At 38.5% G+C, this 13,876-nt stretch overlaps 1 protein-coding gene across 1 annotated transcript in view; it reads right to left on the reverse strand.

Annotated features, from left to right (window-relative positions):
• ext1b (exostosin glycosyltransferase 1b) overlaps positions 1 to 13,876 on the reverse strand; it is a 150,080-nt gene that overhangs the window by 35,225 nt on the left and 100,979 nt on the right. The window contains exon 2 of the mRNA XM_028035374.1: positions 684 to 777. Within this exon, the coding sequence (XP_027891175.1) occupies positions 684 to 777 (94 nt within the window). The remainder of the gene's footprint in view (positions 1 to 683; positions 778 to 13,876) is intronic.

Below are 13,876 nucleotides of genomic sequence, written 5' to 3' on the forward strand. Positions count from 1 at the left end.
CAGCAGCCGCACGTGAACCAAAAAGACGACGCTGACCTCAAAGCGGAGCGGCGTCCACATGCGAAGCTCAAAAGCCTCCACACACTGCACCCTTCATCTCCAACACGACTGTGCAAAACTGCTGGATCATTGAGTCAGACAAATGGAAGAAGGAGAGAAAAGGGCATATTTCACTCTTGAGTGAAGTGCAATGTGTGAGCGTGTGTGTGGGGGGGTGGGCATGTGTGTGGCTGCTGATAGTGAGATAAGCACACTTCTGAGGGCGCACTCTGTGGACAGAAGTGTTTGGAAAGGAGAGGTAAAGGACAGTGCAGTGGAGAAATGGATGAATGGGGGGATAAGTGAGGCTGGAGGAAAAAAAAATCTGTCTCCACTATGAAATAAGAGCAGTAACAAGTTATAACTGATCCAGAAAGCCTCAAAATCCTGCAGCGTGCTGCAGTGAAAGGTGTGAGGCTCCTCAGGTTAGTGTGGCAGACTGAACTGTCCTGGTAAAAGCTGCAGTATGCAACTCATTTAAAAAAAAAAAAAGTTTTTTACACGTTTAAAATGTCACCATATCCTGACAGTATAAGACAGATAACTGATCTGTGTTAGAGGGGTAATTATGACTCTTTCTAGTAATGGAAGGTGACGTTCAGTGTGTTTGTGCTTCTCTTTTTCTTTGTTCTTTTGTTTTTTACCTGCAGCGCCTCGAGGAACCGAAAGGAGCCCAGACGTCTGCCGCGGGGCACCAAGCAGAAGGTGGAGTTGTGGAGCATCTCCTTGTAGTCATATCTGCAAAATAGACACAAACTCTCTGTGAGTTCAACAACACAGCTGGTTTTATTTTATTCACTTCAAATAAGTTTTTAAAAACAGAGAAAACAAGAAACACACAGGAACAAAATAATAAGCTTACCACTACCTTTCTATTTGAAAAGAAGCAAGAACTGAATTCAATTAAATGGATCCCTTATCGACCATCAGCAGAAATGTGTAATTGAAAGCATGTTGCGGTATTCATTTAAGTTACTGTACTAAAGAACCAACAAATAAATAATATATAAAAACAAAATGATTACAAACTGACTCTCATAACAGGAGAAGCTGCTTAATTTTTTTAATTAATTAATTAATTTTATTTTACTTAATCTTGTATTTATTTTAGTAAATATTTATTTTCTGTTATCATTATTTATTTTTGGAGGTGTTTTGGTGAATAAGATGTTTATGGCTTGTCACTATATATGTAAACATCTTTGTTCTGTGTACAAAAGTATGAATAAAAATATAAATCAGATAACAGCACATCAAATTTACTGACCCATAAGTATAATTTATAATAATAGTAATCAATCCATCCATTTTCTAACACCCTTGGCCCTAGCAGGGTCGGGAGGTGCTGGTGCTGAGCTCCAGCTAACGTTCCAGGTCGCCAGTCTGTCGCAGGGCAACACAGAGACTGACAGGACAAGCAACCATGCACACACACTTAGGGAGAATTTAGAGAGACCAATTAACCTAACAGTCACGTTTTTGGACTGTGGGAGGAAGCCGGAGTAACTGGAGAGAACCCACCATGCACAGGGAGAACATGCAAACTCCCTGCAGAAAGTCCTGGGAATCGAACCCAGGACCTTCTTCCTGCAAGGCAACAGTGCTACCAAGTGCAGCCCCGATTGTTATACTGATAATTGTTAATAACATAGTAATACTGATAATTGTTAATAACAACCGGACATAGAGAGTCAGAATAATTACCAATTTGTTGCCAATGTATATACTGTATACCATAGTGTTATAACAAAATGATACAATAAAATATGATAATAATGATAATAAAATAACAATAATAATCTACTAATAATGGTAATTGTAACACTGAAGAAAGAAAAATTAAAGGGACATTAGGTCCAAATTAAAAATGTATATCAGCTGAAACCCTGATTTCCTTTAAATCAAGGCTAAATCCCCAACTGTTTAGAGTTTGAGTCATAATAAATGAACGTTGACCAACATATTTTATGTGTAATGATGAATTTGATGTAATGTTTGTTACCGGTTTCTCAACTGGTGACTGTATGATGTTTTTCTGACCTCTTATTCTTCTGATTTTATGACGTAAAGCACTTTAAACTGCCTTGTTGCTGAATGTGATATAGAAATAATCTTGGTTGTTTCATTAATGGTGCACTTGTACTTAGACTTTAAAAGGCAGTTGAAAAAATGGAAAAACTAATCTTTTGTTGGTTGTTTTAATCCTATTTTCACTTCACATCCTGTTTCTACTTTTTGTTTCTTTCTGTTCTGTCTTCAGCCACTTTGCCAGCTAATTTTCCTCCTACTCGACATCTTTTCACTTCCTCCAGCCCCTGCAGCTCCCTGATCCCTCCATTTCTCCAGCGAGGTGTGTCTTATTGCTCTCCAAACAGGGTGATCAACTCTGCCAGGGGTAATGAGCTGAGAGTGACACCTGCTTCCACCACACAGCTGGCTCCGTCTCCGTGTGATAAACCGAGACAGAAGTGGAGAAACTGAGTGTATCTGGGCATCAGTCTGCGTGTTCATGCTGCTTTTCCATGTTTTGACAGGTATTTGTGGAAACTATTATATTAGATGGATGGTTTAGTGGAAATGCCAGTTTTTGTTCTTTTTATCTGTTAGAGTCTTCCTGTTTTCCTGAACTCTCGTCAAATTATCTGTGTTTTAGATAACAGCATCACACTGTAATGCAGATGTGACCTGAGACTGACACAGATACAACTGACTCAGCGTTTTCTGACCACAGATAGTCCCTTTGTTATGACTTATTTACTTATAGGGCACCACTTATCTCCTGCGCTGACGTTAAAGTCACACTGTTTTTGGTAATTACAGTTTTTTTCTCTCCGTTTACGGAAATGATCTTCACTCGTTTGGGGAACCTCTTCAGAAATTTGCCCAAAAATGACACGTCAAAAATAAAAGTAAAATATCTCAGGAACTGCAAGGTTTATTTGTACTGCTGTGGGTAAGACTCCAGAAAATACCCCAGAGGTTTAAAAGTTAACAATGCTAACCAGTGAAAGTAAATTAATAAAGCACACATAATGGTAATGCAAGAACACATTCTCAAAGATCAGTCAACTTTAAATTCTACTTAACATTTATCACAGGAAGACATTTTAAATATCCAAACATGAATCAACAAAACAAGAGAAATAACAAATAAAATTAATGACAAAGTCTCTGGTCAAAACTGTCCTTTAAAAACCAAAGCTTTTGGTAGAAAGAGAAATTATCAGAAGCTCATTTTAATTTATCATGCGATGAATTGATTTATTGCGACAGGTCTGTACACACTGTCCTTTTTTTAAGTGCTATGCGTTATAAAATGAAAATGAGCCTACAGTTTCTCCAGGTTTGAGGTTAAAAGACTTCAGAGGCATAAAATCATTTCTAAAGTAACTATAATCCATACAAGGTGAAGGTTACAGGACACTAATATAGATCCTGCACCATTGATGATGCTGTGGCTGTGCTTTGTGCAGGAGTGTGACAGTGCTTGCTAATGCTTCCTCAGGTGTGTTGCATTGCATACGGATTAAATCGAGCGGTTGACTTCCTGTTTTTTCCTCCCAAACACAAACCCGGTAGCTGCCGAACATCTCCTCTCAAGCCCCGCTCCACTAATGTGTGGGAACACAAAGGCCGGCGATGAAAATCCCACCCTCATTCACACCTACGCGTCGCAGAGCATCCTCACAGTTATCGCACAGACTCGCAAAAACGAGCGCGGCGAGGACAGGCGACAGCTGCACGCCCTCACACTGACGTGCCGTCACCTGTCGACGGAGACGAAGAAGCCATCTTAGCTCATATTTCCAACGCCATCTGTCCGCCTGGACGCCGCGTGAGTAAGTTAACAGCCCACAAGACACACCAGCATCTGAAGGCAATGAATATAAATGTGGAGTTTAATGAGCAACAGTCATGTAACAAGTCTAAGCAGGCAGTTCCACCGCCTCATGTTTAATATAATACAGATTGCTTTGCATTTGTCTCCATTTTTTCCAGGTGTTTACAGGCTGAAAAGTTGCTTTATATCCATTTAAAGCCTCTCAAGAAAACCTTCCCACATCATTCACCTAACAGATCATTTTCTTTTCACTGAAGAGTCTTATAGAAGCATATTTCTTTGCTTCCCGTTGTTGCTGTGTTGTATTATTTTCTACAATAAAGAAGCTCTTCAGTTTTATTTGAGCATAAAAACCATCAAAACGACACAATGTGGTTCTGTGTGAACTTTGCTTTTTTCATTAACCTGCATCTGTGCGTGGGTGTGTGTGTGTGTGTTTGTGTGTGCAACAACCACCTGAATCAGTATTAGCAGCCCACATCTGAGGGACTGGAAACACAAATGTAATAATAAGCAAGGTCAGGCAAGCGGCGAATACAACACAGGCAGAATGAAACCAGAAACAAATAGGATGACCTCTGCTTCTGCAGCCTTTTCATGAGTGTTGAGAAACTGCATCGGGTCTTTAGTCCCTAATGAGAGCATGCTACAACACTGCCATGGTAACCTGTCATTAAGAGCTTTCACTTGCACATAATTACTCAGAGACGTGCATCGTCCTGTCAGAATGTGAAGGTACTGAAGAGGGAACTGATGGGAATAACATTTATTTTAAGAAGCACATGACTGTGGTAATGTAGTAGGAGTGATCGGTATTTCTATTTATGTTGCTGTTATGGTGAGGATCAGCAACATAAATAGAAGCATCAGAATGGGAAATAAATCAGATTGAGCTGATCTTTAATGTGGCATGTTTTAAATTAAAGGGGACCTATTATGCAAAATTGCATTTGTAGTACAATGACTGCTGGGAAAGGCAAGTGTTTTGTTGTTGATTGACCATAAAGAAACCACTCACTAAATTCTGGTTGGTTGTGCAGGAGGCTCTACTTCTGCTTTTCAAAGATGTACGGTTGTGTAAATGTGCATCTGTTTGCAGCCATTTTCATGTGCCAGTGCAAGTGTTGAGTTGGTGGACGTGGCCAGCAGCAGCTTATTTAGATTTGGCAGACTAAAATCTCACTGTCAATTAAGAATTTTGTCCAAAAAATGTAATGAACATTGTTTGTGTTACCATAGACTTATTGTAAGCTGTACACGGAAGCATAATAGGTCACCTTTAAGAGTCAGAAAAACAATTAAATATCTCATGAGTGGTGGATTTGATGGATAAAAATAACCACCTGCTACAACCAAAGTATGCAGAACACCATCTATGACTGCACTGAACCTCAGAGCAGAGTGGGTATAGCAGCAGAAGACAACACAAGACGAAACTCCTGTAAGAACAAGAACAATCTGAGGCCAAAAACCGAAAGCGGCTCATCAAAAGTTGACAATAACAAATGGGACGTTACTTGGTTCAATGAGTCTCGATTTCAGCTGCAACATTCAGATAGCAGAGTCAAAATTTGGCGTAAACAAAACGAAAGCACTGATCCGTCCCGTCATATCAACAGTTCAGGGTTGCAGTGGTGTAATGGTGTTCTTTAATAGTACAAAACATGGAGTGAAAATGTTTTATTAATGCTTTTCTTTATAGAAAAGCATTAAGTTTTTAAGTAAAAACTTGTGATTTCATCGAGAATTTTCATTAAATAAGAAATGCAATTACAATCACACGTGAATAAGTTTGTACACCCTATAAGTCACTGATGAACGGGCTCTGCCATCATCCTTCTACCACTTCCAGTCGTCTTCTTCTTCTTCATTTCCGTCAGTAGTAACATCCAGTTGTTGATCAAATGACTTGTGTGTTGTGAAAATATACTAATTTCGGTACAGCTGAAAAACCACCTAAGCCCAGCGCAAAGATTTTGTGAAAAAGATTTTTTTTCCTAAATTGTCATTTCTATGAAGCAAATGTATTTTCATGATTTCAATTTGTGCAGTTTTAGGGTCAACTGAATCGCAGCTAATGTCTCCTTTTCACATAAAAACAAAAAAATTACTTGACAGTTCAGAAGTTGGAAGCTCTTTTCAAGAGAAGGTCTAGCTGATATGTTCGAGAATTCAACACAGTTTTAAGCATGGAATGTACTGAAACAGAAGTGCCGAAGGACAAAATCAGAGCTTAGTTTAGTTTAGGTGCAACAGGGTTTCCTTTTGTTTCACTGCTGCCACCAATAGACAACTAGACACTCCATCAGCTAAATGTGGTTCTCCAGAGTGATGAAAACTCTCAACCCCACCCAGTCTGATTGTCTTCAGAGGAGCAGAGAGAAAAAAGATCCAATTTGCTGCTTTTTGTGACTCCTTTTACATCATCCTCCAGGACTTCTTTCATGTACTCCTCCTCCTCATTCTCACTAATTTCTGTCTTCCAAATGTGAGTTTCCGTGTGCGTCGGTTAAATAATGGGTGTCTGGAACAAAACCAGGACTACAAAACTGTGGAGGCTTGTGAGCAGAACCATGTGGGCGCTCAAATTGATAAAAAATGATTGGTAAATAAACTATTAAATTGTCAAACTTTGGTTTAAACTTTTGGTTACCTGTGACTCACAAACTGCAATGACAAAACTCTACATCAACTGCAACGTGTGTCAAACTCCAGGTCCGGGGGCCAAATCTGGAACGCCATAGCTTTTTATGAGACTCCAAATTACATCAATAAGTCCCTCCAGTTTTTCACAAATCTGCAAAATTCACACAAAATCAACAGATCTTCACATTTTTTCCAGATACTGAAATCTTTCTCAAAATTGGCCAAAAGCATAAGTTTAAGTGACTGCTGCCTCAGCCTTACTTGATGTCAAGCTATAGTCTATGACCAATATGGAGATTAGTAAAAAGTCACATTTAGCATTATGCATTAGCACAAATATTATAAAAATTCCTTACAAATTACAAATATTTCTAAATTAGCACCACAAAATCCGTTATTTTGATTGCAGAAAAAACAATTACAAAATCCTGGATGGACTAATCAGTGTCAAAAGATGTTCAATATTATTTCATTTGGATGTTAAAACAGATATTTATTGATAATTTAACAATTCAAAGGGTTTTATCAATACATCCCGGTCATCCGGCCCTTTAAGAACATTTAGATTTTTGTTATGGTCCAAAATGAAAATGAGTTTGACACCCCTGAACTAAAACATGATAATTACTATGGTGGTCACACATGTAGTCATGTAATTTAAAACAAAAATAAGAGAAATAAAAGTTTAACAGCAGCATTTAGCTGAAAAAAAAGTCCTCAAACCCCCACTAAGGACAAGTGTGTAAGCTGGAGCTTATTGTTGTGCATGTTCCCATGAGAATGCGACAGATGTGCCGGATAAATGCAATCCTGACTAACAGAGATAGAGTTTGGTGAAGGGGAATGTGAGTGTGTGTTATTCAGGGATCCATCCAGCCGTTTCCCTGTATAAACATTTAAGGCAGATAATGTGTTCTCACATGGGTAGAGTGACAAACATGAGCTACAGAAGCATCTGCAGTGTTACTTTGCATTTATGTCCGTTCAGTCGCTACATCTCTACTTATTTACCCCACAGCTGTGTATTTATAAGTGTGTGTGTGTTAGCATCTGTGTGAGCACCGCCACATATGTGTGTGTGTGTCAATTTTGTTCAATTTTCCTCCTTTGCCGTACAACTTCTGCTATACATAGACAAACTAATTCATTAGCCTAGTTTGCGTTCATTTGCCAGCTTATGCTAGCTCCAATTAGCATTCTAGCATGTGATGTTGCAAATGTCTGGCTAAATAAACAAGTTTCTGTACAGCAGTGAAAAAACCGAGATCAACTGACTAAATTTAGGAGGTGTTTGTAAAGGAATGGGGCAGCAAAACTAAAACAAAATCGCAACCGTTACAAGCTAGCTGCTCTGTTGATGGTAAACGCTAACACTGTAACAGACTAGCTTCAATTAAAGGGTTAAAGGTCGAGAAACATATAATAGTGTTTAGAGACTTTTTCACATCACAAAACACTCACGCATTTATAATTTACCTGAGTATAAAATGAGCAACAGTTACAAGCTAGCTGCTTAGCTGATACTAAAGGCTATCAATCTTTCTAATAGTCCTTAGGTCAAGGTAAGGGTGGATGCCACTGTTAGAGGGTAAGAAACTTATAATAAAGTGTTTGGGCACTTTTTGATATCAAAAACTGCTCAGGCATATGTAATTTGTACCACTTGAAGAATAGAGAAAGCATATAATAAGAAAACGCTAGCGAGCTTATGCTAACATTCAGGAATGTAAAGCGACAACGATCTGACTAGTCAGTAAAAAAGGATTCTGTAGTCAAAGTAGTGATAAAATTGATATTAGAAAAGATTAATTAAGTAATTATTTAAAGTAAGTTTAAATCATTTAAAGCAGTTCCAAGATTGCTCTATGTAATAATAAGCAATAAAAAGAAAAGTCAGGTCGTTTAAGTTATTAAATATAAGCTATTGATAGGTAATCATTATTTTATTTATCATTAAGAGGGAATTTTATCATCATAAAAACTGATATCTGATGATAAAGAAACTAATCGATGTCATATGCAAACCTGAAAAACTAAAATTATGTTTGGGATTTTTAATTTTGAAATATTTATCAATCTGGCTTCCTGTCTTAATACATGAGCTCGTAATTCTTGTCTGCTGAATTTCTGAAGCTCCTGCTCCTTCCAAGATGAGTTAGCACACAGCATGGATATGTCATCCCATAACTAATTATTGTCTATTGATTGACATCCAAACTACACAGAGCAGTCAGGCTATGTCTTAATTTCATGACTTTGGCAACCGTGTAAGAAACATTCCAACAACCTCCAGGAACTTTTGGATAAGCCCAAGCTAGATGTCATGAATTAAACGACACAGGCTCAGACGTGAAGAAAGACCATTAAATCTAAAGAAAAGGCCACTGAGAAAGGGTAAAGCCAAGCCATCGTGTCCAGACAAGCGAGGCCTGTTGAGGAATCCATTAAATGATTGATGCAGCAGTCACATACACATTTTATTGCAGCCAATGATGACATAAGCCAGTTTCAGAGTCTTGCAACAGTTAGAATATCAATTTAACCTTTTGCCACATTTCAGCTGCAGCCTTTCATGTAATTTACTGGGATTTTATGTGACAGATCAACACAAAGGACGGTGTCATTCTGAAGAGGAAGCTAAAAGTTGCATGGTTTTCAATTTGGTTTTTAGGTATATTTGTATGTGGACCCCTTAGTTCAATGCTTTGCTAGCTAGCTTTATATGCAATTATTTGCAAGACTTTTGGGGTGAGTCTTCATCAGCTTCACAAGTTGGGAGCCTAAACCTTTTGCAATGATACGGCCACCACCATGTTTCACTATGTAGATTATCTGTCCATCAAGTTTTTTGCAATGGCCTAAGATTCTGTAATAAAGTTATCAAAAAACCACAACAACAAAAAACTTCATCTGTACCTCTATGGATGTAGTATTTGCTTTGGTTCAATATTTCCTTTTGAGGCTTAAAGACTGCATAGAAGCATGATAACTTTTCTACGGTGGCCCAGAGAGGTCAACAAAATGCAAAAGTCCCAACACAACATAAGTTATGGTAAACTTACTAACATATGTTTCGGTTTAGCATTTGTTCTGTTGTAGATTTAGTTGTTGTGTTCCAGTTTTTTGCTGTAGCATTGCAGCTTTTCACAACTGCTTTGCGACTTTTCCCTGTTGCGTTGTAGCTTTTTGCTGTTGCACTGTAGCTTTTGAGTTTGTTGACCCTTCTGAGCCACCCCACTTTTCAACCTTCTAGGATACAAATCTCGCACAACGTTGAATGACAAGTCAAATAAATCTCACAAACATTTTTACATCCGTTCTTTGTCTGGTGCTCATCAAAATGTACAAATACAGTAGATAAAACTGTTCTTATTTGGCAAATATAAGATATCTGTTTAAGAGTCAGCTCTCTGGGCATTTGGTCAAAATTCAGACATTAGAAAAGATGTAGAGAATGTTTTGATACTCAAAGCTGCTCTAGACTAGTTTTTAATGAATCATTTCAAAGAAATCATATTCACCTTGAATATAAGAATTCATGCAATCATGCTGTAATGTAATTTGTCTATAGAATCAGAAGTGCTGCAGGCGGTAATTTAAGACAAGGATGTGGATATAAATCCTAAATGTTATTATTTAAACATATCGCATATAAGTTATTCTGATAGATGACATTAAATATAAAGTATCTTGACGTGAGGATAGATCAAACTGGAACAAGACCTCAATATGAAAGGTCTTTCTGCCTGTCAGCAGCGTTTTCCTCTGATGGATCAGTTATTACTTTTTTCTCCTCTCTGCAGTTCTCAGTCACTGTCACTGTAACTGAATTCAGTCAAATCACAACACCAGAATCACTTTCACAAATCCTAAACTACCTGCAGACATTCAGAAAATGTCTGAATTGGTACGGTCCATCAATATGCAGGCACTGCACATCCCCCTCCATATTAAGAATATCTCTGCTGCCAATACACGATGAGCCATACTCGTCAGACTTTCCCTGGAAAGCCCCTGTTGCTGAGCGCTGCAGCATGAATTACAAAGCAAACAGGTTTGAGGGATTTCTAAAATGTTCTGATGGTTTTGTTTCTCTGTTTTGGATCTGTGTAACGAGAAAAATGAGGGCTGGACGGCGAGCGAATCCAAGACCGTAAAGAATAAAACGCCCACACATCATCTTACAGTGGAGTGAAAAAGTATTTGCCATCTTATAGAGGGATTATTTGTTTGGTAACACAGTAGGGGTTGAACCAATTAGTCGACTAGTCGACTATAGGACGTCTCGCGAGTTTTTACATTTCATGTCGACTAGTCGCAATCATGTGATTGCCGGTGGTGACAGCCTGTGCTGATCTGACAGCACAGTATACGTCACAAGACACAAGAAAAATAAGTTAATACATTAGTTTAAATGATATGTAGATGGATGCATATTTGTAGTTTTACAGTGTTTTTAAAAGGAGATGGAGTTGCAGCTGCAGTCCACTACAAAACACGAGCCGTCTAAAACTCGCCCCCTTCCCGCTAAGGATGTCACTTAGCCGGCTCGCGAGTGTCTTTGTCACGACGATCTAACTAATACATTATGATGTTATGTTGCTGACTAAATAAAGATCTGTGGTAATGACAGCTGCTGATTAAATAAAAGCCTGTAGTTGGTAATGACAGTGTATACTTGTCTGACATATATATAGCCGTGAGTTCGTGCTAAGAATGACACTTTGTGCTTAGAAGTGTCATCAGATCAGCTGTCAGAAGTGTATGACACTCTGACAGCTGATCTGACAGAACACTGGCTACAAAATGGCGTCTTCAAAACAGATCGAGGACCCGTGAAAACGGGTAATAAAGCCTGTACGTTACTCCAAAGCTTTGCGTCCTGCGTTGCTATGACGTCACAACGACTAGTCAACTCGACATCGACTCGACTTTTATCATGTTGACGTTGACTAGAAAATATCTTAAATCGTTCAATCTGCTGAGTCAGCAGAGCTTCCTGCCGCGCATCGGGCGGAGGAGAAGCAGGTGGTTTCGTTGAATTCAGCTGTAACCAAACGGGATCCGTTCATAACAAGTTTGGCTTGTGATGTTCCAAAAGCACCATGTAGTCAGTGTGATAATTTGACTCCTATAGTAACTATCCAGAGATCATCAGCATCAGCCGGTGTTTAGAAAAAAAAAGTCAGACCCGACTTTGTGCAACAAACTTTTCCCCGCTGCTCACGAAGAATCTCCATAATAGACTTAGTAAAAGCAGGAGAAGGGGAGAGTGTGTGTGTGTGTGTGTGGGGGGGGGGGGGGGGGGTTCAATATTTGCTGTGAAAATAGCTAATAAAGCCTCCAAGTAGTTGTGAAGGGTTTTTGTGCTTACGTCACTATGACGTCACCGCAACTAGTCGACATCGACTCGACTATTATCATGATGTAGTCGACCTTAAAAAACATGTAGTCATTCAACCCCTATAACACAGCACAACTTGATTACAGAAAGAGCCAGGCTGGCATTTAAATTCTCACCGATTGCTATGGTTACCCGGCTTTATCTTGCTGTTTTAACATTAGCTAGCATGTTGTCAGCGTACTACAACTATTTATCACAGCATAATAAAATAAGTTATTGACATTAGTGAATGAGATGCGTCTTAGTGATGCACTAAATGCAGGGGAGTCGATAAATGACGAGAAATGGCAGAAAAGTCAGACTACCAAGCAATATTAAAACAATTTGTTCACAGAAAGATCATTAGCTCTCAATAAGATATGTTGAGTCTCTCTGAATAAGACTAAAATGGTGAGCAATAAGGGCACTCAAAATTAGAGGGAAAACAAAGGTAATAAGGTTAACCATCAGAAATTAAAAATGAAGCAGGATGAACAGAAAAGATGGGCTAAATAAAACCTTGTGTAGCTGCAGACGCCGGAAAGAGTTGCGCCTGGCGAAGAGAGATGATCTGCGCTGGTGGAGAGTTGTAAATTATTATTGTAAATAGTTTGAATAGATAGAATAATATTTTCTTTCCTGCGTTCTGAAGGCTACATGCACATTAAAGCGGCTGCTCACGCAACGTGACGTCAACTGATAATCCCTCTACTGAAATGTGTTTTTGCTTCACATCTAAATTTTCACACCACCATGTTTCACCGTTGTTCTTTTCATGTCTTACTTTTACTCCAGATGTAGTGAGAGATGCCAGATGAAAACCCAGTTTCTTTATTGTTGCTGAATCATGAACGCTGATCTTAACGAAGGGAAGTGAGGCCAGCTGGTTTCGTTTGTGACCTCCTGGGTTCGTTGTCAATGTTCCCCAGACGTTATTTTAAAAGGCCAGGCAACATGCAACAGTTCTGAAGCAACTGTTGCATGTTTTCCCCATTTGTAGATGATGGTTCCCAGTGGACACCCAAAACCTATTAGGTTGCTTTATTATCCTTTCCAGACCAACAAAACATTTATCTGCTAAGCTTCCTTAGATCATCTGAGATGTTTTAGTCTGCTTCATCAGGTTCTACTGAGCATATTTTCCACACTATAAATCACATTTTTTATTTCAGTTTGGCTGGCCCTGTGACTTATTCACTTTTATATGCTTTTTTCCTCTTTGTGACGCATTTTTTGACTTATGTGTTAAATCTTAATTCACCCTGATAAGCATAAACCAAGGATTAAATGTGGGCTGAAACAAGGTTTCTGCAAATCAAATTTAAGACTTTTTAATGCCACCTTGAATGAAATTCAGAGCCAAAAACTATAAAAATAAAAAAATGGTTGAGGGAATTTGCTATATTACAATGAAGCATGGCAAAATGCCCATGACAGAGGCAACAAAGCTAGCTACCTAGCTTGAAAGGATATCAGAGCAGCTAGCTTTTATTAGCCTTTAATGCATCAAACTATGAAGATGTTTATGTGTGACTCAAACTATTGCCTGACAGAGAAGTCTTGCCAGAAAAATAACATTAAATTGTCCTCCCTCGACAAATTTTAAGACTGATTGACATCCAAATTACATTTTTTAAATGAATTTAAGGCATTTTAAGACCTAAATTTTAGACACACATCGCAATCGAGTTTGACAATTCTAAATAAATCTGACTACTGGAGTGACTTTAGTTTTTATCCTCTTCATGAAGTATTCTTTGAACTTAAGCAAAAATGCATAAAGTGATTTTTTTTTTATTTAGAATGTTCAATAGTTTCACTGAACTCAGATCCAGAAACGCATAGCATTCTGGGAAATGTAGGCAGAGGAAAGACTTCTAAGACCTTTAACAGCCACCAGCTAAGCAAGCTTAGTGGAATCAAATAACTGACTCATTATGTGGTTACCTAGCAACTCACTCATTCTA

This window comes from Xiphophorus couchianus, chromosome 13 (assembly GCF_001444195.1).
Source record: "Xiphophorus couchianus chromosome 13, X_couchianus-1.0, whole genome shotgun sequence".
Lineage (NCBI taxonomy): Eukaryota > Metazoa > Chordata > Actinopteri > Cyprinodontiformes > Poeciliidae > Xiphophorus > Xiphophorus couchianus.